Source organism: Camelus dromedarius, chromosome 18 (assembly GCF_036321535.1).
Source record: "Camelus dromedarius isolate mCamDro1 chromosome 18, mCamDro1.pat, whole genome shotgun sequence".
Taxonomy (NCBI): domain Eukaryota; kingdom Metazoa; phylum Chordata; class Mammalia; order Artiodactyla; family Camelidae; genus Camelus; species Camelus dromedarius.
Genome location: NC_087453.1, coordinates 19150027 through 19176583, shown reverse-complemented (window position 1 = coordinate 19176583; position 26557 = coordinate 19150027). Strand labels below are relative to the sequence as shown.

General features: G+C 48.1%; 1 protein-coding gene across 4 annotated transcripts; it reads right to left on the bottom strand.

Moving 5' to 3' along the window:
* Window positions 1-356: 356 nt before the first annotated feature.
* LOC105084967 (fer-1-like protein 4) lies at window positions 357-26187 on the bottom strand. 4 transcript variants are annotated; one of them, XM_064475734.1, is made up of 31 exons: window positions 25976-26187; window positions 24997-25355; window positions 24510-24618; window positions 24147-24321; window positions 23932-24052; window positions 23423-23523; window positions 20416-20503; window positions 20225-20341; window positions 14055-14207; window positions 13047-13200; window positions 12774-12898; window positions 12458-12592; window positions 12163-12336; window positions 11596-11712; window positions 11342-11503; window positions 8951-9146; window positions 8755-8813; window positions 8536-8667; window positions 7847-7889; window positions 7654-7754; window positions 7436-7579; window positions 7226-7342; window positions 5850-5977; window positions 4918-5072; window positions 4217-4377; window positions 3595-3680; window positions 2287-2385; window positions 1831-2072; window positions 998-1278; window positions 812-909; window positions 357-709 (listed from the first exon to the last, which is right to left on the bottom strand). In XM_064475734.1, the coding sequence occupies exons 2-31, from the start codon at window positions 25207-25209 to the stop codon at window positions 514-516; spliced, it is 4182 nt and encodes a 1393-aa protein (XP_064331804.1). In that variant the 5' UTR covers window positions 25210-25355; window positions 25976-26187; the 3' UTR covers window positions 357-513. The 4 variants fall into 4 exon arrangements, with proteins under 4 accessions (XP_064331804.1, XP_064331801.1, XP_064331802.1 ...); XM_064475731.1 differs by lacking the exon at window positions 25976-26187 and having other exon boundaries at window positions 20428-20503; window positions 24997-25341; XM_064475732.1 differs by lacking the exons at window positions 11596-11712; window positions 25976-26187 and having other exon boundaries at window positions 24997-25341.
* Between the last annotated feature and the right edge of the window lie 370 nt (window positions 26188-26557).

The following is a 26557-nucleotide window of genomic DNA, read 5'->3' as shown; positions in this document are numbered from 1 at the left end:
GATTGGGTTGTGATTTCTGTCACCTGCAAACAAAAGTGTCCTAAGTGATCTGCCTACTCTCAGGGTTGGTGCAAGTTCATGAAGCATGTATAGTGTTTGGCTGTCATGGAACAGCAGGAGCCATGACAGATTAGGTGAGAGGGACCCAGCCGTTGTCAGCAGCAGGAGCAGCAGGTGGGGAAGGAGCGCACGGAGCAGCAGGACCAGTGTCCAGGGCTCCGCGGCTGTGAACCTTTGGCTGGGTCCCAGTCTTCCTGGCAGAGGGGCCATGTGGGCAGCCTCCCATCCTGTGTATTCATTTGTCCAGTGAATCCCAGCGCCCGGGTTACCCAAGAACATCTCTGTTCTCTGCCCCCTGTATTACTTATTATTTATTATACACAGCATGTGTTCAAGCATCAGAGTGGATGCCTGATAAGGTTTCCACTCTGCCAGGATGGCTCCTACTGGTGGGAAGGACTGCCAGGAGCAGGAGTTGAGGAGCTGGCATTATGGATGAGCTTCCCAGGTCCGTTAGGGTTGGTGGAGGGGGCGGAAGATGGCCTGGCTGATCTGGCCGGGCATGGTGTAGAAGACGAGGAGGAGGAAGACAGTGATCAGTGCCAGCAGCAGCAGCAGCAGCACCAGGATACGCCAGTACCGGCGCCAGATGAAGAAGACGAAGGTCTTCAGCGGGTTCACAAACCAGTTAAAGGAGGTTTTGGGGCGGCTGTTGCGGGGGGAAGGTGGTGTCAGGAAGATTAGGAAGCCCCTGGGCACCCACTCCTCCCTCCTCCAGGCTCTGGCCAGACCTCCTGGGCCGCCCACTCACTTGGGCTTCTCCAAGGGCTCAGGCTCCTTGCGCCCCTTCCCCACTGGCCGTTTCTCAGCCTCCTCCACAGTCAGCTCAAACTCTGCCTCCACCTTCCCCTAGAAAAAGGGGAAATAGAGACCAAGCTCTCAGGCAGGCTCAGGGCTGGCACCCACCTGGCCTGGTTCCTGCCCTGGCCGCACCCACCGTGAGGATGTAGATGTTGCCTCCTGGGTCTGTGAACTCTAAGTCTTCTTCCCGACCCTTCCTCCTCCTCTTCCTCCTCTTCTTGCCAGCCTGAGCCTCCCGCTGCTCCCGCTCCTCGTCCTCAGGCTCCCGCAGCTTCACTACAGGCCACCAGCCCCGCAAGCGGCGGCAGCGAAACAGGTTACACCTTGGCCCAGCCCTGTCCTGGGCCAGCTGCACAGAGCAGAGCTCAGGGCCCCGGGTCCCTCGCACCATGTCCGGTAGCTGCAACTCCAGGGAGCCTACAAGTCAGAGCTCTCTGGGTTAGGCAGGAGATCCAAATCTATCTGGGCCCACCTCCCCTCCCTGAGAGTGACACCAAGGAAAGTGGAGCCCAGAGGTAGGAAGTGACAGATTGCTGACAACATCCTGGAGGAGGAGGCAGTGCCGGAGGATTCTAAGTCCAGACTAGGAAGTCAGAACATGGTGGTCAGGCCACACCTATGGACCACACACCACAGCCCAGATGTCAGCAAGTTGTCAGACCCTGATGAAACAGCCAAGGATGGGACCAGACTGCCTAAGCAGGGACCAAAGGCCATGGACTCCGAGTCCAGAGTGGCCTGAGCTCAGGTCAAATTAGAAGATTGAGTCGGAGACTTTGGGTAGGAATGGAGGTTATGGTGCTCAGGGCTGAATACATTCAGTAATGCCAGAAAGCAAAGGCTCATGACCTACGGTCTGAAACCCAGGCTTCAGGGCTGGGTTAGAGTAGGGAACCCAGGGGCTGGGGGCCAGGGCAGTGAGGGCAGAAATGGGCTAGGAGTTGAGGGAGGAGAACAGCTAAGCAGTACCAAGGAAGTCGTTGGCGGAGATGCGGTCGTAGTCCCAGACCTGCAGGACCAGCACAGCCGGCTGCCGGAACTCAGCTTCCTCCAGGGCGAAGGGTCCTGACCGGCGCCGGACGCTCACCTCACGCTCCGTGGGCAGGTAGTCAAAGTGGAACACAAAGCGCCAGTTGAAGTTCCCCTCTCCCGTCAGAGAGTTGAAGTGCACGTCTGTCTCCTGCTTGTCATGCTCCAGCCCTTTCATCCAGCTGGAGCCAGGGGAAAAGTGCAGGCCGAGGGGGTGGGCATCCATGCTGCCCCCAAGCCCAGAACCCAGCTCCTCACCCAGCCTGCCCCTCCACTCACCACCCAGCTCCAGGCACCATCAAGGGCCTAGGGGACAGGCCAGCCCAGGGCCCAAGCCCCTGTTTGCAATCTCACCTCAGTGCACAGCCACGTGCCTGGCCCAGCCTGCAGGCCTACCTTTTCACGTAGATGTCACTTGATGTCTCTCCAGTGAGCGGGTTCACATCATCCAGAACCACGTCCTCCGTGTTCCAGATGATGACTCTGAGCTCATAGCTGAGGGATGTATTGGGGGAGGGTTTTCAGACTTGGGAGGGGTCCTGGGAAGGGCTGCAGGAAGCAGAAAGGACCTGGGCCAGGGCCGCTGACATTCATTGAGCACTGACGTGTGCCTAGCTGGGTGAGCAGGATGTCTGTGTTCCCTTAAAGGAGCCCCAGGTATCACTGACCACCCCAGCCACCAAGGATGGCACCAGGAATGGTCTGCTGACCCAAGCAGGGCCAATGAGGTTCTCCCTCCCATTAGTCTGGAATCAAGACCCTGAAAGGTTGAGTCATGTAGCATCAGATGCAGAGCTGGAGCCACCGCAAGCCAGTCTAGTGCAAGCTGAAGTTTTGCAGTACAAAGGAGTGGCAGGTGAGCAGAGAAAGCCAGCCTGCAGAGAAAAGTGGGAGAATGACAGAACAGGGATGACAGCAGGCAACCCCAGAGGGACAGAAGGAGGGGCTGTGACGTTCCTGATTCTACCCCAAACAGCCTTGTCCTTGGCTGTCATGAGATTTCCTGGGTATCTGTTGTTTTCTCTTGCCCAGTATCAATTTCTCCTCATTTGCTGACAGCACCTTGAGTTTCTGTTGGTTACCTGCACCCCCACCTGTCAGTCTGTGTGATCCTGGTGGGGCAGACCAACCCCTACCTGGCTCCAGAGGTGGGTATATCACCTAGGACATCACCCAGGACTGGCCAATCAGTGTATTACAGCCCCTTGATCACAGTGATTAGTTCAGGAATCAGCATTTGACCCAAGTTGGTCCAATGAGAGTCAGCCCTGAGACTTTTGCTCTAACTGGGAAAGAGGTATTATTTTTCTGCTCAAGTAGTCTAGTTGGACAAGATGTAAGCCTGGCACCATTAAAAGCCGCTCTGCCCGTAGACTGCAAAAGCGTCCCTGAGTGTGAGACCAAGGAAAGCAAAGCCCAGAGGTAGAAACTGACAGATTGCTGACAACATCTGAAGTACATACACCATCCACTCAGACTAGCTCAGGTAGGAAGGGGATTTACTGGTATTTGGACTCTCGGTTGCAAGTGACAAACACCCAACTCACAATGGCTTATGAAAAAAGGGAAATTAATGGCTCACCTACCTGAAGTCTGGGTCAGCAGCCTCTGCCTGCTTCACTGGGGGGTCCCAGGTTTTCAGAAGACCCTTGTACAGGTTGTCCAAGATGTGCCTGCCCCAAGGGAGGAGGGGCCAGGACTCACCTGATTGGCTGCCGAGGCTTGATGTCAACTGGGGGTGGGGCAGGCACATCTCGGGGGAAGATGTCAATCCACATGTGAAGGGATCCCTGGGGGCACAGGACCAAGCTAAAGGGTCTTGTTGGGGTCCCACTTCCCCTAACAGCCCTGTGGCCAGAGGTTTTGCCTTTCCCCAGGTGGAGAGAAGAGCTGGGGTCAAAAGGGCACAGTCTGGCAGATGCTAGGGGACTTCAGGCAAGACTGAAGGGATTCCAGGGTTGAGGCTATCCTGGGGATTCAGAGATGAGCCCCCAAAAGTGGAAGGTTGAGATCAAAAGTAAGATCTGGTATTCCCAGGGCCCAGATCTTAGGAATCTAGAATAGAGGACAGGTTGGAAATGCCAAGTCTGAGCCTTGGTGGCCCAGGGGATCTTTCAGAACCAGAGTCTGGAGTAGGAATATGGGGTCCAGGATGGAAGTCCAAGACTGCAGTGGGGATGCAGGGGACCAGAATCAGAAGCCAGAGTCAGAAGTGGCAATGTGATGCCCGGGTGGAGGTGTTGGGGAAAGGGCACCCTGGGGACCCAAGTCCAGGATCAGGTGGGAGTCCTGGGATTCTGGGGTTGGGTGCTGAGCCCTCCTTCACCTGTAGCAGCCCCGGGTTGCGGGGATGGTAGAGGGGCCGTGTTTCTACGTGCTCAGGTACCAGCTGGATCCCAAGGCCCGGCATCTCCTGCCAGTGCCGCAGCACCTGCAATGCCTGGGCCTCCTCGGGGACCTCACTTACCACCTTGGATTCCCCACCACCTGCAACAAGAAGTGTGTGAGCTTGGGTTCCCAGCTCTCCTCCCTTCCTCCCCTGCCCTTCAATAGATGCTCCAGGCTGAGGCAGCTGCTGCACTGGGAGGGCAAGGCCACAGCGCTCAGAAGGTAGGGAGTGCTGCTATAACAGCTTTTGCCAGTGAAAAGCCAGCAGTCAGGGGGACAGTGCGGTTGGAGGGGCTGTGGCCTTTGTGCAGGCTCTCTTTACGGAAGAGACCACGAGCCATTTATGAAGCATGAGCTCAATTCTGCAGCCACGTTGTATGTTGTATGGGATCCCCTATGGGCCACCCTGTGTTCTCAGCTATGGCTCTGAGGGGACAGTAACACTCTTTGGGCATCTCACACTCACCAACAAAGACCATTTTCTCTCCACTGTTATCCTTACTCAAACTCACCTTCTCTGCCTGCAGAAGGAGGTGGGCTCTTTGGGGTGCACACTAGACTGGGCACCAGGGGCCCCCAGTATCTTGTTCTACCATCTTGCTCTACCATCTGGACTGCTCAGCAGAGAGGGGCTGGTACCTGGAGGCAGGGTCTCTGGCGGTGTCAGAAAGACTTTGCTGCCCACCTTGACAGCTCTGGCTCGGTATTCAGGGGCAGGGAGGCCACAGCGTTGGCACAGCCCTGCCAGGATCTGTGAAGGCCGGAATGCATCACGCCAGGCATTGTACCCACCCCTGCAGGCATAAAAGGAAGGTGCCTCAGTAGGGGCCAGCATATGGACATAGTTGGGCACAGGGGAAGGGGTGGAGAGCCTTGAAAACATGAGATCCAGGTTCATAACTCCACTAGGGGACAGGTTAGTCCTTGCTTCCAGAAACTGTGAAAAACAAAAGATGTATGCCAGGTGTTTCTACGAAGGAGATACTATTATTATTACCTCCATTTTGCAGATGAGTAAACTGAAATTCAGGGAGGTCAAGTGACTTGTTACAATCCCAACTCCCAAGGCCAGGTCTTGACACTAAGCCATAATGTCTTAGTCACAGGGGAGGTCCCTTCTATGAAATCAAAGGATCTGGACACAGGTGGGTGAACTTGACTGTCTTTGGTCGGACTTAGAATGACTCCTGAGGGCCCTGCTGGACTCACACATCATACTGGGAGGCCAGCCCACAGTTCGCCCTGTGGTGGCTATAGAATCGGTTTTCCAGGTCAATGTGGGTCTCTCCCCGATGAGGTTGTCAGAACCCACGAGGTCGTGATCAAACACAGCCACAGTCAGCTCTGGCTCAGCAGGGAGAGAGATGCTGAGCTCCAGGACTCTGGCCAGGAGAGAGCATGGCTCAGGACACCTCCATGCCCTAGGAGGTGGTCTTGCGGGGGTAGGGGTGTCAAGGGTTCCAGAAGCCTCCGTGCATTCCCCTCCTAGCACCATGCCAGCTGCCTGAGTGACAGCCACAGGGCCAGATGGCAAAGTGCTCTCCATTCCCAAACCCAGGGCCCAGCCTCACTCTCCAAAGATGGGATTCAGCTGCTTGGGGATGTAGCGCTCCTTGGTGTCTAGCCGCTCCCGGCCAGCGCTCACCACCACATAGAGGTCAGCTTTGCCATTGGGGTCTGCCGGAGCCAAGCTGGTAGCCTAGGGAGATGGGATGGGATGGAACTGCGAGAAATATCATTGTCATAACCTAGGGTTGCCCTTGCTGAACCTAATCTCCAATTAAGCATAAACAGGAAGCTACCAAGGAGAGACCTCCCACAGCAAGGAGTTAGCTGAGAGGCTGGACAAGATAACTTTTATTTACTTTTAAATTAAATATTGAAATACTTAAATAGGTATAATCAAAAATATGAAACAGAAAATATGTAGAAAGATGCATAAGGGACTTAACTATTTGATTTATAACTTTCCATATCATTTAACTTCCATTTATTATAGGGGCACATTTTACCTTTTAAATTAAGAATATTTTAACTAAATAAAAGAATAATGCAATGAGCATGTGTGTACCCAGCTTAATAAATAGAACACTACTGACAATTGTTCCCTGAGTCCCCTTATCTGATTTCATTCCCTTTCCACCCCTGAAGTAGCCAGAACCCTTTATTTGGGGTTTCTCACTCACACAAAAAAGTAAAAATGCTTTTACTACATATACATGCATCCCTAAGCAATGTATAGCACTACTTTGCATGGTTTTAAACTATATGTATTAAACTTATTGTTTTTGCTAACTATGTAATTTTATAAACACATAATTTATGCATAAATTACTGAAGTACAATTTATACACAGTAATATATTTTTAGTCTTTCTACACTCCTGCCTGCAATGAATGAAAGTCCCAGTTGCTCCACATCTTTACCAACACTTGGTATTGTCAGTCTTTTTTATTTTAGTCATTCTAGCACATGTGAAATTACAGCTCACTATGGTTTTAATTTGCATTTCCCTGATGACAAAGCATGCTGAGCATTTTTGCATGTGCTTATTGGCCCTATATATATTTTCTTTTGTGAAGTGACTGTTCAAATCTTTTGCTCCACCACTGACTGAGTTTTTAGTTTTAAATATTATACTTCTAATTTCTAAAAATTCTAACTGGCCCTTCAAACTTGCTATTTACTTTGAATAGTCTATTGTTCCTTGCTCATTTTAAGTTCATTCTTTTATTTATTTAAACATTTCATATATAGTTATTTTATATCCTATAAATTCAGGTTCTGCAGCAAGCAAGCTGTGTAACCCTGGGGAGTCTCTTAATTTTATGCCTAAGATTTCCCACCTGAAAAATGAAGAAGCTGGACCCTGATCCCTTTAGTCTGTAGGTTTCATGTACATTACCTTTGCTGGAGTTAGAGGCGTGCTGGGCCGGTGGATGCTCACCTTTACAACATATACTCTGACCAGGAGCTTGATTGGCCGGTTCTGTGGGATCCCCCGGGAGATCTGAGGCTCAGAGAAGGACATTGCATCTGATTCAGGATAAATGAGGAAGGAGCCCTGGGTGGGATGGATGGGACACTGGTAAGAGAGTCTTCCTCCTGCAACCCCACTTGTGCTCCCTGGTCCCCCACCTTCTTTCCCCAAACATACCTTGAACTTGCCCACAAGGTTTCCAGACCCTTCTTCCTCTCCATCTCCATCTCCATCCTGACCCCCTTGCCCTCGGTACAGGGCAAACACATTCAACCAGTCTTCAAAGTGGTTAAACTCTTCCTCCAGGGAGCTGTTGTAAATCTGAAAGGCAAGGGCCTCAGTGACAGCCCGATGTCCAGAATCCAAGCAGAATCCCCTCTCCCGACACCAGTCACCTTCAGAGTAGCAACTGCTTTTTTCTGGAACACAGAGTCTTTTACTTCAGCCTCACCCTGGTCTTGGGCTTCCCCATCCACAGAAATGATGTTGACCCCATCTGGGAGCAGCAGAAATGCCTCGTTAGAAATACTGGTGTGCAGGGAGGGAGGGAGACTGAAAGGAAAAAAGTAAGAAAGCCAAATCTCTCACCTGAATCCCCAGAGTCATCCATTTCATCCTCATCAAAGTTGGTCTGAAATCAAAGGGCAGGTCAGAGATTATTCCCCACAATTCACCTCCTTAATCTACCTCTTTTCCAGGATAGGGAGTTGGGAAACTTTAAGTTCCAGCTGGGTAAGCCACTTGCATTTTCAAAGCCTTAGTTTATCATCTAGTCCTGCGCTGACCAAGACAGCAACCACCAGCTACACGTGGCTACTGAGTACTTAAAATGTGGCTGGTCCCAACTGAGGTATGCTGGAAGTGTAAACTACACACCGGATTTTAAAGACTAGTATAAAATAAGAATGAAAAATATCTCATTATTAATTGCTTATAATGGTTACTTCTTAAAATGATATTTTAGATATATTAGGTTAAATAAAATATATCATTAAGATCAATTTCACCTGCTTCCTTTTACTTTTTTTAATGTGGCTACTACAAAAGTTAAAATTACGTCTGTGCCTCACATGATATTTCTGTTGGACAACAAGCTCTAGATAATGGAATTAATAATCCTCAGCTTCTAGAATTGTTGTGAAGAAGACAAACGATGGCTATAACAAAGAGCTCTGAAAAACTGTAGCGCTCCACGTGTGATGAGATCCTTCTTCTTGCCATTGGCTCTCCTCAGCCTCCAGCCCCCCAACCCCTGGGACTCTCTCCTCTGTCCCTACCTGCCCCTGGAGCTCCTGCAGCGACGCATAGTACTTGGACCACCAGTCAAGCTCTTCGGGATCTGGGATGTCCTCCTCCAGCTCTGGGCCTTGATTCAGGAGGCCTCCCAGAGGGAGCTTCTTCAGAGGAGCCTGAGGGAGAAGAACTCAGTGCCCCTAAGCCAGCACCATCCCAAGCACTGCTAGCCCCTCCTCCACCTATCCTCCATAGTCCATCACCTTCAGGAGCCGTCTGGGCATCCCCACCTCAGCCAAGAAGGGATCCAGGGACCTCTGTCCTAAGAGGGGGTAAATGACACCCAGAGGAGGTCAGGCAAGTAGAAGTCAGACTCCATGCCCCACTGGAAGATCCCCTGGAGCCACCTCAGCCAAGAGCGACTTCTGTCTGGTGGTCCCTAAAGGGGACAACCCATACCTTGAGGTCCCTTGGGAACTAGGTCCCCTGTCTCCTCCTCTTCTTCCTCCTCAGGGGGATCCTCATGAGCCTGGAGTGTGAATCGCAGCATATGGGGGACAATGTGGGAACCCACAAGCACTGTGTGGCCAAAGGCCTGGCGCTCAATCACCAGGATGCTGAGTGGGGGCTGCAGGTAAGGCTGCTCCGGCAAGTCCTGGGGGAGAGAGGACCCATGTCTCTCAGACTAGGGGAGGAGGGAGAGGCAGTAGCAGAGACAGATAGGAAAACAATACAGCTAAATCTGCATTCGGAGCCCACAGCCTCATTGTGTCATCTCTGGTAAGTCACTGCCTTCTGAACCCACTTCCCAGCTAAAAAGGGGACACAATCCTGGATTGGAAAGACAATTGTATTAAATAACATAATAGACACAAAAGTATTCTGAAGCCTACAAAGTGCTATCAGAAACACAAGGCTGCTGTTGTTGCTGTTATTATGTGAAGGACCAATGCTCAGTTTGCTAATGTGGATTTAGAACCATAACGATATGTACGCTCTTTAGCCCAGGAATTCTCTACCTATCAATGGGTCCTAAGGCGGCAGGAGGTGGGTGGGGAGAACAAAGGCTGTAATACTGTATTGCTGAGTTTATTCTATGTACATGTGACAATTACAGGAAAAAGGAGGGAGGAATGAATGGAGCTATAATAGAGAAAAGTTTCTCTATTTTACCGGAACTAAATTAGTATTAGTCTGAAGCAGACTGTGAAAAATCAGTATGCATACTGTAATCCCTAGAGCAACTGCTAAATAAAAATCAACAAAGGAATTAAAGTTGTACAGTAATAAATATTTATTTAATACAAAAGAAGGCTCTAAAGGAAGAACAAAAGTATGAGACCTACAGAAAACAAATAGCAAAATGTCAGATGTAAATCCAACCATATTAATAATAACATCAAATATGACTGTATTTTAATCAAAGACAGAGGTTGTCAACTGGGTAAAAAAAAAGAGATGCAACTACATGTGGCTTAAAAGACCCTCTTGAGTAAGACACATATAGGCTGAAAGTAAAATGATAAGGAAACATGTCATGCAAACATTAACCAGAGAGAACTGGAGAACTGGTATAGCTATATTATCAGACAAAACAGACTTTAAGACAAAAAATTTTACTGGAGACAGAGGGACATTTTATAATGATAAACAGATCAATTTATAGGAAGCTGTAACAATTATAAACATATATGCACCTAATAACAAACTCAAAATACAAGAAGTGAAAAAAATGACCCAAAATAAAGGGAGAAACAAACAATTCAACAATAGTTGGAGATCTCAATACCATATTCTCAGTAACGAATAGAACAACTAGACATAAAATCACCAAGGAGGCTTTTTTTTTAGGAAAGCTTGAATAATACTATCAACTCAACTAGACCTAAGTGATATCTATAGAACATTCCACCCAGCCACAGAAGAATGCACATTCTTTTCACATGCACAATGGAGAGAGGGATGTGTTTTCCTCAAGTTGCACTATGAAATGGGAAATGAGAGGAAGCATCCCCCGGAAGTTCAGTGAGCAAACTGATTTCAGTTTCATCATCTTACAGCACAATAAAGTTTTCAAACTGCAAACTCCTGCATGGCAAGCAGAGTCATGAAACAGTGTCGGGTTGTTGTTTGCCCCCTTGCAATCTGGAGGCCACCATGCTTTGTCCCAGTCACCCCCTCACCCAGGCACGGCACTCTTCAGTTTACAGAGCCCTTTCACCAAGATCCTTTCTCTCATTGGCTCCTCATAGCACTCTTTTGTATCTGTTACTCCCTTTTATAAAGAAACAAACAAATAAACAAGCAAGCAAATAGAAAAACTAAAGCTCAAATCAGACGAGTAATCTGACAAATTCCTAAGTGACACTGCCAAAATTTGACTCCAAAGTCTATACCACAGTACAGTAAATACAAATTAAATGAGAAATGTATTTTTCTTCTCAGCCCCTGGTGTTTCAGAAACTAGACAGATTCCTTCAGATTCCTACTTCATGACATTTGGCTAATCCACACATCCAGTAGAGCTGACACAGCATTACCAGTTCATGGATTAATCCAGGGAGCAGCAAACTATAGCCTGTAAACAAAATCTGGCCTGCTGCTAGTTTTTGCAAATAAAGTTTTATTGGAACACAGTCATACCCATTCATTTCCTTGTTCCCTGTGGATGTTTACACACTACAATGGCAGATTTGACTAACTGCAAATGAAACCATATGACCCACAAAGCCTAAAATATTTACTATCTGGCCCTTTATGGAAACTTGGTGGGTTAAGCCAATATAACCAGCCGGGAATTCACCAGCCCACTGCCCTCTTCCATTTCTTGCCCGCTGCCCGTGCCCTCACCACTGTCAGATGCCTGATGAGCTCGGTGAAATTGGGGTTCTCACGGTAACTGGCCAGGATCTCGGACTCCACACGTCGCCCAGCCACCTCCAGCACAACCTGGGGCTGCTCCACCTCGAACAGGTGCACACGGCCAAGGCCCCTCAGACCCCAGAACAGTACCTGGGGTTGGGAAGTGGGAGAGTCAGGGATCTGCACCCGGTTGAGGGGCACCGAGGTGTGCAGAAGGAAGGAGGATGAGTGCCTAGTGCTACCTCAACACGGAAATCCCTGAGAACTGGGCGCACATGGGGCGGCAGGGATAGGCGTCCGGAGATGGGCTCGACCAGGGGTGTCAGGTCCTGGGGCTCCACATCACTGGGCACTGAGGGCTACAGGGAGCCAGAGATCAGAGGTCAAAGAGGAATCAGGCCAAAGGAGGGAAATCCTGGGCTCAGGGAAGAGAAGCGGAGAGCTACCAATGAAATATAAATCCAGAGACACCTGGCAAGGCTGGACAGGTGGGATAGGGGTATCTAAGGAAACAGCCATGTACAAAAAGGGAGTGTGGGTATCTGAGGCATGAGGATCAACCTGCAGCCTGGGTTCTCTGGAGTTGGAGGCCTGGCAAGGTGAACCTAAGATAGGTCTACTTTAAGTGTTCCCTGGAGTCAGGAGGTCCAGTGAGGTGTCCCCAGGACAGATCTGTCGCCTGCATTCTCTGGGGGTGAGGGAGTTGGAGGGGTAACCCTGGGACATGCCCACATCCCTGGAGCTGGATAGTCTAAAGGAATAGCAGGAGGGGTCCACAGCCTGTGCCAGCTGCACCACAGCACTCTGACCTCAAGCTGGCTACTGTAGTCCAGTTCAATGAGTTCAAAGGTGGCGATGAGCTCCCCGGCTGCCCGGGGCCCCTTCCTCACGGGGAAGAACTGCAGCTCGGGGCGTTGGTAAGGGTCCTCCATCAGCTTTACCCTCAGGGCGGCCAGCGCCCTGCCCAGGAACACAGGGGGGCCCTGCAGGGAGCGCAGCATTGAGGACAAATGTGGAAGAGGTTCAGGAGCCAGGCGAGGGAGCATCAAGACAAGGGAGGGGGCCCTTTGGTGGGAACCCAGGTGGGGCCCAGGCCACACTCACAAACTTATTGTGGTCAAAGATGTTGACGACCACTAGCGGAGGCTCCTCCTGCAGATGCTCCCTCCTCCCATCCACAATCAACTGATCAAACACTAAGAGCTCGTCCCACAGGGGGCTCAGCATCTGCTCCAGGACCTTGGGGGCCACGCAGGGAAGGAGGCAACCGCAGGCATCAGAAGAACCTCTCACCCTTAAGACCCTCTAGTTCAACACCACCCCCTAAATCAGGGCAGTCCGATTAGGGCCTTGGAAAAGCTCAGCCCCCACCCACCTTGTCTCCAGCGCCCCTCCGCCCACATCCCAGCCCAGATCTCACCTGTGTGGTCTGGCACTGTGTAGAGATGAGGACTCGAGCAAAGGGGTCTGAGAGCCCACTGTCATCTGCTGCCAACACACCTCGGGCCTGGTACAAGTGAGCCCGGAGCTGGAAGTAGCTGAAGTCTGGGGTGGAGGGAAGGAAGAGCGACCACTGGAGTCCCTGAGCCCAGACCCTCTGAGCCCTCAGCTGGGCATCTAGCCCCACACCTAGGGCAAACGGAAAGTGGGGCCCCGGGCCCCCTGGGCCACCTGCCCCATGCCCTGCACTCACCGTCCCGACACAGGCTGTAAGGCAGCCCAGCAGAGGGCTCAGGCAGCAGGTCCGGGGGGAGCTCTGAGGTGCAGGCCTTGGCTTGCTTGCCCAGCCCCAGCCACAGGAAGAGCTCCAGTTTGGCACAGACCTCACCAGGGGCTGCCCCAGGTGCCTGTTGTGGGGAAGAGGCATGTTAGGGCCCACCCCTTGTTACCCGACCTTGACCAGCAGTCCTGCTCCCCCAAGGTAGGTCCATTCTCTCTGTATCACTAAACCTCACCCCAGCCCCCTATACCTCACCCTGCAGCCCCTTCATGCCCACCTGACACCCCATTACCCTATAACTCCCATTCCCTATTCATCCTGCCCCAACACTGCCACTTCCTACACCCCAAACCCCACACCTACCCTCTGAACTCTGCACTCCCACACCCCACACTCATCTCACCCCTCTGTCCTCTCATCCCCAACACATTTAGTTCCCTGTCCCCTGCCCCAGTGGTCACAGCTTCTCACCACTAGGGACTCCTGCTGGTGTCCATCACAGGAACACCTCATTTAGAAACAGTCTGCCCACAAATTGGCTATGCCTATAAGGAACTAGTTCATCACAGTCCCATTTTCATAACCCTGCCCATCTGTCAAAGTTTAGTCAATAAAAGGGCCAGTGCAGGTCCAGAGATGACAAAATTTGGTGTTTATTTCACAACAAGACTCACCTGGGTAAAGGCACAATCTCCCATTGGCATTCTGGATAATTAAAGGGCTCAGTACACTTTTTAAAACAGTAATAATTTTAAAACAATACTAAATGTTTAATTTTTTAAAATTAAAACATGTTTAAGTTTTTAAAGTTAATAGAAAAAAAATTTTGAAATAAAAATAAATTTGAATTTTTTAATTAAAAAATATTTAAGTCTCAGGACCCCTTATTGGAATCTACACACCTCCACCCCGAGGACTGTGCCATCCTCTGAGCCTCACCCCACTCCAGTCCCCAGCACCCTCACCCCTAGGACCCCTCACTGTGAGCAGCAGACTCTGGATCTTCCCACAGTCCTGGCCCCGTTCCTCCTCGACCACAGAGAACAGCACATCCTGGGCAGGGATGCGGGCCCAGGCCACACGGCGCCGTCCACTGAGCATCCAGACCAGCACATCCGGGAGGGGAGGCTGGGGCTGCCGGCAGAGAACTGGGTTGCAGAGGCGGATCTGGAGTGGAGAGCCCCTTGCTCCCACAGCTTCCCCTGGATGGATGGACCAAATGTCCATCTCCAGCCCTGACCTCCCCCTGAACCCCAGGCCCATGAAGCCACCTGCCTCCTGGACATCTCTCCCCTGGATGCCCCACAGGCAACCTCAGACTCAAAGTCCCACCCAACTTTTTTATCCTGGTCTTTTTTTTTTAACTGTGGTAAAATACACATAGCATAAAATTTACTATATCAACCATTTGAAAGTGTACAGTTCAGTAGTACATTCACACTGTTGTGCAACCATCACTACTGTCCACTCTCAGAACTTTTTTCATCTTGCAAAACTGCCACTCTGTATCCATTAAACACTAATTTCCCATTTCCCCTCCCTGCCCTGACAATCACCATTCTACTTTCTGACTCTAAGAATTTGACTACTCTAGGTACCTTAGATGAGTGGAATTATATAGTATTTGTCCTTTTGTGCCTGGCTTTTTTCACTCAGCATAAAGTCTTCAAGGTCACCAAGCTGGAGCAAGTGTCAGCCTGATTTCCTTACTCTTCCCTTCTCCCAACCTGATTTTCCCCGGTGATTCCCACAGTGTGCCCATTCACATCAGCCAAACAGTCTCCTCTGACAGCTCATCACCCAATCCTGCCAACGTTCCCTTCTCTCCCTTCCTCACTGCCTGAGATTAAGACCACCCACTCTTGTCCAGACAACTGGGAAGTCTTCCTGCCTTCAGTCTTCCCTTCCAACTCATTCTTTACCATGAATGGCTGGCTTGCTCCCACCTTCTGGGTCTCAGTTTAAATGTTGTCCCGGCAGAGAAATCTTCCCTGACCACCTTACGTAAGCATCTCTCCTCAGCCCCCTTAGCCTCTGTAACATCTTCCTTAGCAATTCCTACAAATCATCAGTTTTTCTTATTCATTTAACGTGCATAGTCAGTCTCCCACACTAAGCCCCAAAAGGGCAAGAAACATGGCAGAGGTGGATCTCCAGGGCCTCATACATAGCCTGGCACGAGGAAGACTTTAAATATCACTGAGTAAGCAAACAAACAATGGCTAGAACTGATCATCCCAGAGTTGACCCTCTCCTTTCCCTGTGCGAAATCATCACGCCAGACTTGTATCTCCAGTAATATCATGAGCTAGGAATTAAGACCTACTTCTCTCTAAAAACAACTAAAACTACTTGGTAAAATATTTGTTTAAATATTCATTAAAGGCAGTGGTGAGATAATAAGAATAAAGAATTATCTCTAAATGAAGCTCTAAATGAAAATAGGAAACCAGAGAAGTTAACAGAGAATTTCAACAATTTTTTGCCACAGGGGCATTTGCCAAATCTGGCAAATATGAGCTTTTCATGACCTGATAGTGAGTAAAAACAATATAAAGAGCTCAGATAGCAATCAAGACAGGAGTTTATCAAGACAGGAGTCTAATAGGCGATCTCTCCCCTCCCTAAAAGCTACGACCCCAAAGAATCATGCCTTCAAGATAAAGATAAACCCTAACTGAACCTGCCCCACTTTCTCACCCCCAGGAATCTACAAAGAGAGTTGTCTGGCTGAGTGAAGTAGTGGAGCTGGAAACTGTTCCTGAAAAGAATAACCACAAGCTGATTTTTTCACAATGCCTGGGTGTTGCTAAACATCAAATTTTAGTTTAAGGTGATCAAGGGCAGAAGCAAGGTCATATGTTTTCTAGAAGAATATACCTTTATTCCAAGACTAAAAGAAGTCCCACAAATAATGTTTGGAAACTATAATGAATAGCTCACAGTTTAAAGCAGCTAAACACAGAAGGAAACAAACAGGAGGAACAGAGAGCAGAAATAAGCCCCCTAAAATCGACTATTGAAATCATCTGACATTATAAAAACAATTCGGCTTACTATGTTTAAATGAAACAAAAGATAAACCTGACAAATATTTACTGGGAATAAGAAACTGAAAAATAACACAGTGAATTTGAAAAAAAATAGAATTTACAGAAATGAAAATTGCAATGATTGAAATGAAAAATTCAACAGAGGCACTTATACAGTCTCCTGATTTTCAATTAAAAAGCCAAAGCAACTCAATGGGAAAAATAAATCTTCTCAACATATGGTGCTACAATATCTCAAAGTTCATATTTTAAAAACAGAATTTTGACCCATATATGTCACAAAAAAATTAACTTGAGAACGGTCAGAGACCTAAATGTAAAATCTAAAACCATAAAGGTTTTAGGAAACTATCTTTATTCTCCTAAAAGCATAGGAGAATATCTCTGTGGCTTGGAAATAGCAAAGTTTCCTTACATGGGTAACAGAAAGCAATAAACATAAAAGAAAAATTAGATAAAGTAGACTTCATCAAAACTCTCTAGAGATACATATTATTTATTTTAGCCTCTATTGTTCTTTTATACAAAAATCCAGGCACATAATAAAAAATTACAAGACATAGGAAAAGCAGAAAATGTGACCCATGGTCAAGAGAGGAAGTAATTACTAGAAGTAGACCCACAGAAAATCCAAATGTTGGAATTATTAGACAGGATGTTAAAACAACTGTGATGAAAATTCTACAGGACCCAGTGGGAAAAATACAGAGTTTAAAAATGGGTAATTTCAACAAACATACGAAAACTGGAGCCAAATGGAACTAATAGAACTAAAAAAATGTGATATCAAGTTGACAGTTCTATATTAATAATTGGAGATTTCAATATACCACTTTTAGTAGTGGATGGAACATCTATACAGAAGATCATTAAGAAACCCGACGACTTGAACAACATTACAAACCAACTAGATCTAGCAGACACATATAGAACATTCCATCCAACAACAACTCAGTTCGTCTCAAGTGTGTACAGAACATTCTCCAGGATAAACCATATGGTAGGTCACAAGTGTCAATAAATTTTAAAAGACTGAAATGACACAAAGTATCTTTTTCTGACCAAACTGGAATGAAACCCCAGGTCAATAATAGAAAGAAAACTGGAAAATTTTACAAATGTGTGGAAATTAAACAACACATTCTTAAATACTACAACAAAGAAGAAATTACAAAGAAATTAGAAAATATTTAGAGATGAATGAAAATGATAACATACCAAAATTTATGATATGCAGCAAAGATAGGGCTCAGAGGAAAATAAATAGCTGTAAATGCCTACATTTAAAAAGAAGAAAGATCTCAAATAATAACCTAACTTTATACCTTGAAGAATTAGAAAAAGAAGAGAAAACTAAACCCAAAGCTAGCAGAAGGAAGTAAATAAAGATCAGAGTGAAGAAAAATAAACTAGAGAACAGAAAGACAATAGAATCAATGAAACCAAAAGTTAGTTCTTTGGAAAAATCAACAAAATTAACAAATCTTTAGGTAGACTGACAAAGAATAAAAGAGAGAAGACGTAAATAACTAAAATCAGAAATTAAAGTGAGAACATTCCTAGAAACTTACAAATTATCTAAACTGACTCACGAAGAAACAGAAATCTCAACAGACCAATAAAAAGTAAAGAGACTGAATGAGTGATCAAAAACCTCCCAACAAAGAAAAGCCTAGAACCAAATGGCTTCACTGGTGAATTCTACCAAACATTTAAAGAATTAACACCAATCCTTCTCAAACTCCTCCTAAAAACAGAAAAGGAAGGAACGCTTCCCAACTCATTCTATGAGGCCAGCATTACCCTAATATCAAAGAAAGATAAAGACATCATAAGAAAAGAAAATAACAGAATAATCTTTCTTATGAATACAGATATACCCCTCATGAGTAAGTTCTGAACAAAATATTAGCAAACCAACAAATCCAAAAGCATATAAGAAGGATTATATACTGTGATCAAGTGGGATTTATCTCAGGAATGCCAGGGTGGTTCAACCTAAGAATATCAATCAATACAATACACCACAATAACAGGACAAATTTTTAAAAAAATATTTATCTCAATTGATGCAGAGAAGGCATCTGACAAAATCCAACATCCTTTAATGATTAAAAAAATACTCAGAAAACAAAGAACAAAACTTCCTCAACCTGGTAAAGGTATTTATGAAAAACTCACAGCTGACATCATACTAATAGTAAAAGAATGAAAACTTTTTCTCTAAGATCAGTAATAAAACAAAATGAAAAATTACATTCTTAGAAAAAATGTATCTTTTGTATCAGCCATTGTGAGCTTAACAGATTCCCAACACTCAAAGATCTTTCCAATGAGTTGGTGGTGATAGTAATAAATGTGATATTTTACTACTATATAATGAAATGCATCACCATTTGGAAGGTATACATAATTCAGGGAACCAAATTTCCAAATGACCTATGTATGATGATTCAAAATCATGCAAGGATAACAGATCCATTCAAAGTACAACATAGACCAATGGACTTTAATATAACAGAGAATAAAAATTTTTTGCCAGATATTTGCAAAAACATGTAAAGCAATGCCACTGTTCTCACTAAATTTTTTGTTTTGGAGAATATAGTTATTTTTCCAAAAATATATTATTTGTGCTACCATGCCATAGGTTTACTATTGTTATTTTATTTTTATTTGGGGGGCGGTTGTTTGTTTGTTTTGGTGGGGGGAGGTAATTAGGTTTACTTATATTACTTATTCTTGGAGGAAGTACTGGGGATTGAACCTGGGACCTCATGCATGCAAAGCATGCACTCTACCACTTGAGCTATACCCTCCCCCCTACTATTGTTATTTTAAATGAATTAATAATTATTTTTTATTTCTCAGGTTTAAATCTTTTTCAGTTTTAATTTATATAATAGTAAATATCAGTAGATACAATCTACATAAACAAAAACTTTTGGGGGTCCCTACTATTTATTAAGGGTGTAAAGGAGTCCTGAGATCAAAAAAGTTTAAGAACCACTGTCTTAGAGAAACTCTTGCACTTAATCCCCAGGATGTGTACAAAAATGGTCTTTGAAACTGCTTCTAATCACCATCCATTAGGATCAACACACATATCCATCAACAATGGAATGGATAAGTAAATTAGAGTCATACAGTGGAATATTATACAACAATGAAAATGGACAAGTTATAGCTATATGCAACAATACAGAAAAATCTCACAAGAAATAATATTGAGTAAAAAAGAAAACAATATAAACAGTACTATATAAAGTTTGAAATAAGGTAAAACTAACCTATATTATTTCAGGATGCATACTTAAGTAAAAAAATGTTTTAAAATGTCAGCTGACATAAGGAAGTTTTCATTACAAATAAATAAAGCAATTTTGCACTAAAATTCACTATAATAAAGTCTCTATCCTGTCTCTCTTTCCATTACTCTGCCTTCCAGCTGCCCAGGCCTTCCTGACTCTATGCCTTTGCACATGCTCTTCATTCGTTCACACTTGCCAAATTCCAACTTGTCCTTCAAGATCTGAGACCAATATCCAACTCCTCACTGTCTGAACCTGAGGACACACTGGCCCCAGGGGTCAAAACTTCTTTGCTTTTGGGAAAGACTGATCAGAGTGGGGCAGAATTGGTTTCAAATTCTAGCTCTGCCACTTAACCAGCTATGACATGGTGGGTCAGTTACTTTTTCTCTCTAAGCCTCAATTTCTGCCCCTGTCAAATGGGATAACGTCTTCCCAAGGTTGTTGAATTACACAAGATAACACAGCCAGACACGAAGTAGAAGAGAGGAAGTAATCAAAAAATGAGAACTTCCTTTACCCTTCACACATGTTGTGCTCAGAGCTTCAGACCAGGGAAGTCATGCCAAGGAAAAATACTCTCAAATCTTCATCCAGCGAGATCCTGCATGTTCCCTGCATCCCTGCTGGGCCTTAGAACACGCATCTTCATCCTTGGCTGCTCCAAACAGAGCTTGGTCCTGGCATCAATCCACAGGATAAATGTTGGGTCACCCCTGCACAGAGGCCACTGGAAAGCTTGAGGGACAGGTATTCAGGGTTGGGAAATGGGTGAGTGAGGCATTACCTCCTGGGCCAGGAAGCGCAGTTTCGCCAGAAGCTTCTTGGCCAGTGCAACCTTCCCTTGCACGTTGCCCTGTCTCAGGCCCTGTAGGAGCCATAGTCCTTGCTTTGCCAAGAGGTTCTGGAATGGCAGGAAGAGAACATGAGTGGAGGGCCTCTGCTGGGTGCCTCTGATCCCCCTTCCCCAGACCATACCAGGCTATGCACCAGCAGTCTCTGTCGGCATCGATCCAGGGCATTGGGCCGGGTCACTGTCCTGCGCTCAGCACCGTGGCAAAACTGTCTGCAGGAGCGGGGTGGGTGTGGCAGGTGGGAGCAAAGGAGGAACACTGACCCTTAGGGGGCCTGCTCTGACCCTCCCTCAGAGCAGGCCCCCCACACCCAGACTCCTTCACAGATCCTCTTGGTCTTGTTCTCAAAGAGGCACCCTTCCTTAGCCAGGACGACCTCTGTGCTTGGACCCCTTCCCAGTTCATCGAGTTAGCCTCATTGTGGAGCCCCAAAATGTACCAGTATTCAACTATTCACTGCCCTGGCTACTCAAAGTGTGGCCCAGGACCAACAGCACTGGTATTCCCTCATTAAAAATGCAGTCTCAGCCCCAACCCAGACTTGTGTCAGAAATCCGCATGTTTATACCCTGGAGGATTCAAACACACATTAAAGGCTCAGATGGGCTGTACCTGACAATTCCAACATTGACTAAAGATAGCTCAAACCAAGTGCATGAGTTCCAGTGACCACCACCACTCCCTTCTCCCCACAAAAAACCCTGCTTTACTTTACTTCATAGTCATCCTTCACTGCTCTTTCTTTCACTCACATTCCACCTCAGTCCATCAGCACATCATTTAGGCTCTACCTTCAAAATATATTTAGAATCTGACCAGTTTTCTCCCTTTCCAGGACCACCCTAGTCCAAGTCACCATCACTTCTTTTTTAAAATTAATTAATTAATTAATACCTTTATTGTAGTATGGTTCCTGTACAGTAAACTACACATATTTCAAATGTACAATTTGATGAATATTGATAGATGCATACACCAATAGAAACACTACCATAATCAAGACAGCTAACATTTCCATCACTTCCCAAGAGGTACAATTTTCAAATTCCCAATTTATCCCTTCCCACCCTCTTTACCCCTGCAAGTCACCATCACTTCTCACCTAGGATTACTGCAACAGCCTCCCAGCTGCTCTCACCACCTTCACTCTTACCCTCTCTCCTACAGAATATTCTCAATACAGCATCCAGAATGAGCTTTTCAATGCTTTTCCAGACCATTTCACAGAGTTTTTCGAGAAGGAGGGTTGGGGTCAACTGCGTCCTCTGATGCGGAAAGGTTGAGTAAGATGAGGGCAGAAAAGTGACCACTTATAACCAGGTCCTTACCTGGGTCCTCCTCTTCCGTCCTACCTCTAAATGCTGGAGCTTCTCAGGTCCTCAGATTTCTCTTTACTCTGTTCCCTAGATAATCTTAGCCAATCCTATCTACGTACTGACACCCCTTAATTTTACATTTCCAGCCTAGAACTCTCCCCAGAGCTCCCTTCATATAGCTAGCAGCTTAGCAGAGATGGCCACTTTGAAGTCTAACAGACATCTATCTCAAAGTTAACATGTCCAAAAATGTTAACTTCTGATATTCCCTCTGCTCCCATCAGACCGTCTCCTTCTCTTGTTTTCCACAGCTCTGTAAATAGCACCATCTACACAGCTGTGCAAGCCAAAATTTGGGGAGTCATGCCTGACTCTTCTTTCACATTTTCCTCATCCCCTAAGCTTATCCCCTGGCAAGTCCCGAGGTGCCACTTCCAAAATCCCAAACTACTCTCAAATCCCTTCCTGTCACTCTATGTCCACTGCGACCACCCTAGATTCAAGTCATTGTTATCAGTCACGTGAATCATTACAATGCCCTCCTGAGTGATCTCTCTGCTTCCTCTCATATCATCCCTCGACTGATGCTTTTTAAGGATAAGTTAGAGCATATCCCTTCTCTTTTCAAAACTGTCAGTGGTTCCTCATCTCATACAGAGAAGCAACCAAGGCCGTTACAATGGCTTACGAGACCCCACATGTCTCTCTCTTCCTTCCCCCTACACCCTCCAGCCTCATCGTCTCTGCTCACTCTGCTGCAATGACACTGATTCCCTTCCTCTTCCTCAAACACACCAAGCATGCTTCACCTCAGGGCCTTGCACATGTGGTCCCTTCTGTCTGAAACATCCTTACAGACATGGCTTACTACTTCATCTTCTTTATGTCAACATCATTGTGGTCTCTCCTCTCCACCTTCTCTAAAATTGCAACACCTCTCTGTAAAACTTCCTTGCTTTATTTTCTCCCTAACACATCCTTACCATATTTCTTATATTTCTGCCTTGTGCTTTACATCTTTATTATCTGTCTACTTACCCCCACTAGAATGTACATTTCAGAAGTTTTTGTAGACAAGAATGCTTTTTCACTGTTATTCCTGTGCCTAAAACAGTGTCTGGGGTAAATATTTATTTACCATTTATTTACCAAATATTTATACCATAAATATTCATTGAATAAGTGGATAAATAGCTCTTTTGAGAAGAGGGTCAGAAAAACACTGAAGTATCTGGAGCAGGTTATGGAATCCAGGGCAGTGAAGATCAAAGATGGATGTGACTAGAACAAGTATATGTGGTTACAGTAATGACCTGGTAACTAGGGACCAGTTGATGTTGCAGGAGAGAAAGTGGATAATTGCAGAGACAATTTTTCCAGCAGATGAGAGGAGACGAAATCAAGATCACAGCTATGGCTTCGGGAGCAGGACACTTCCTCTGCTATGGCAGGAAGGAAGGAGATCAGATGGATGCAGAAGCTGGCAAGGTGGTAGACTAGATGGAGGAAGGTGAGGCTTCTATTTTCCCCAGGAAGTAGGAAAGGAAGTCATTAGCTGGAACAAGTGTAGAGGAAAGGAATAGGGGAGATTTGAGAAGAGGGGGAAATGCATAAGCCTACAGGAGTTCAGGAAAGGGAGTTTACTGGAGGGGAGTGATTTAACCCAATAATTTCATCAAGCTCCCATCTCCTTCTCATTCTTCTGTAAAGTGCTCACCTTCCAGGGGCCCTTGGGTCCAAATACCTATCATGAGTCTCCCTCACCCTAGAGATGCCTGGAAACAGGCAGCAGGGAGGCAGGGGCTCTCAGCTTACCTGCTCCCAGCCATGAGCTCTTCCAGCGTCTGCTTCAGCCTTGTGCACGCCTCAGGCCCCGGCCTGCGCTGCAGAGTCTCAGCCTCCTGCAGTCCCTGGTCCTGCACCACCAGGGGAGAAGGTCAGAGTCATAACGGTCCCAGACTCTGACTTCTTTTAGACCACACCCTCATCCCAGGTTCCAGCCCACTCACAACTGCACCTCTTGCCTTGCCCTTCTTTTTCAAACTCCCGCCTGGGAGGCCAGGTCCCCAGTAGCCCTACTCACATTCTTCACCTGGCCCCTTCCTGGGTCCAACAATTCTGAACTCTGGCCCTCCCACAATTTCTGGCCTCCTCAGTTCTCCCTGGAGCTGTGCTCCTTGGCCCTCTGGCCTTGCACCAATGAGGTGCTGGGTAACCTGGTGCTTTACCCATTAGCTCTCCTCCAGCGCTCCCTTCACAGGCAGCCATCTTCCGGATGCCTCTATATCCCAGCCTCTCCCTGTGGGTGCCCGTCTCGCTCTCACCAGCCTCTTGGCCACTTTCTGCACGCAGTTACTGCTCTGCAGGCGCCACGAGTGATCCTCCCAGCGGCTCCACACTTGCACGCAAGGCTTGTGGTGACGCAGGGGCAAGCAGAAGTACGGCCTGGAAGGATGAAGAGGAGCAGAGTCTCAGAGGGGCAGTCCTGCGCCGCTGCGGATCTCCCAACATCCTCCTTCCAGACACTAGGAGCACTCACCCGCTGCCATCCACGGGCTCAGGCCGCTGAGCAGGAATCCCCAGTTCCTCCTCCTCCACTGGCCGGACTCCCGCCTCTGACTGCAGTAGAGGCTGTGCCTCTCCTGCAGCATCCTCTGCTCCTTCCCTGACTCTGGAAATTCGGCCCAACTGCTCCTCCTGGCGACCTGCTTGACCTGTCCAGATCAGCAAGGGTCAGCAGGCTGGCACCAAGGTGAGGGGCTGACCCCTCCCTCAAGCTATTCTGCCTCAATAGAAGTCAGAGCCCACCCCTTACTGAAGGTCAACTGTCCCCTCCAGGGACCTAAGTCTGGAACAACCCCCTCAAACTCATGACACTCAGGGTTCTGGCTAGGCCACGCACCAATGGAGATCTCGAATCTGATAGGCTGAGAGGCCATGGCGGGGTCAATCATGGTGGCCTCGAAGAGCACAGCAAAGAGCAGGAAATCTTCGCAGGGTGCTAAGGCGTTCTGGGAAAGGCGGATCAGGCTGGAATCAACCCCACCCTCCCAGTTTGCAGCTGGGGACGATGCCTGGCCACAGTGCCTACGGAAAGACACTGCAGCCAAGGCCTAGAAGATTCACTGCTGGTGTCCTGCTTCCTTTTCTGCCCCTTGCTGTCCCAACCCACTGGACCAGGAGTTTAGTCCTCTCTGGCTCACTTCTGATTTGTCAGCCCTCCTTCTCCCACATGTGTATATACACAGGCGCACATGTGTACACACATTGCAATCTTCACCCAGGCCCCCAAATTGAGACACCCTCCCTCCTGCGTTTATGCCTGGGAGCCGATTACACACTCCAGAGCTGAGAGTGACCCTGCCCCTTTACTAAACCCCAGCCCCCACCTCTGGCAGCGGCAGCAACTCCTCCACCTCCACCTCCATGGCACTAGGAATCTCAGGTGCATCAGCACTGGAGCTGGCATCTAGGTGCTGCTGAATCCCGGTTGGAGTCTGGCCACGCCTAGCTTTCTTCTTCTTTCCCTTGAGCCGGGACAACCTGGACCCCTGGGGGGGCTGGGGAGGCTCGGATTCAGCTCTCCCTTCCATCACTTCCATGGACACAGCCACCAGCAGGCGGCCGCGGAACCAAATGCCTTGGCCAAGGCCTTCATTGAGACTTTGAAGACCGTCCCGGAGCCCCTCGCTGGAAGGCGAGCCATAGAGAGGTACCCAGGCTGGGCCGAAGGTGGGGTTAAACCCGGCTGTGAGGAGACAAAAAAAAAGTGTTTTGGAGGGGAGCATGGTGCAGGTGGGTAATAGGTCAGTCTACGCACCACATCCATAATTATTTCCTGCAAGGGCAAAGGGGGAGGAGTGTTATACTGGGCCTTAGCCGCTCCGGAAGGGAAGCCTGCCAACTGCTACGACGAACAGCTGTGGACCAAGACCTGGAAGCACTTCTAAACCAGCTCTCCCTCCAAAGATGCTGCGGACGTAGGGAGAGGCTCTAGGGGCGGAGCCAGAGCCCTGGAGGTGGAGTCAGGAACTACAAATTAGGGTCCCGAGAAAATGGATAATGTAGACGGGGCTTGTTTTCTTGTGCGTGTAAATTTGTAGGGAGAGCAGGGCTACAGTGATTAACGGATATGCAGCTGTAGTTAGGATTTTGTCAATTAGCCAAACCGAGGGTAAGGGTTTGTAGCCTGGGGGCAACAGGTGAGGCTCTGAAGGGAGAAGCCGGTTTAGAGCAAGGTTGTTATGTGGGGTGGGCCTGACTTTCTAAGCGGAGCTGGGTCTCGAGTTTGGGGTTTGTCGTCGGGGGCGGGGCCCGAGACAGACAGGGCCCAGGCAGAGGCAGCGCGCGTCGGCCAGAAGCGCTCACCTGCGCGGCCCGGGTGCGAGATCCACTTCAGGTCCAGCACGTGCGTGGCGAGGGCCGCATCCACCAGGGGCGCGTCGTCCCGCAGCTGCAGACGAATGCCGCGCGTCAGCGGCGGGAAGAGCTCCACGAAGCTCAGCTGCTCGTTCCACTCCGGCGCCGCCGTCTCGCTGCGCACCGACGTCTCGCCCTGAGCGTGGTGGCGAGGATGGGCGGAGAAGGGTCAGCGCGGAATCAGAGCCTGGGCCTCCAACAAGTGGGGACGGGAGGGACTTACCTGCTGCCCCAGAAAAGACACCCGCACATAGGGGTCCACGAGGACGCGCTGGTCGTGCAGGGCGCGGGCCAGGCTGCCCAGCAGCCCGGGGCGCAGCGCCGGAAGCCCCTCCGCGCGGAACACGCGCACGCGCAGCCGCGCCCACGGCCTCTCCGCAGGCACCCGGCGCGGCAGCAGCAGGTTCCTAGAGAAGACCGGCGCTGAGGGGCCCAGAAGCCGGAGTCTAGGCCCCTCCTGCTCTCCGCCGTCCCGGAGGCCACGCCCCGTCCTGCTCTCCGCTCCCCACTTCGCCCCAGCTCACTTCTCGA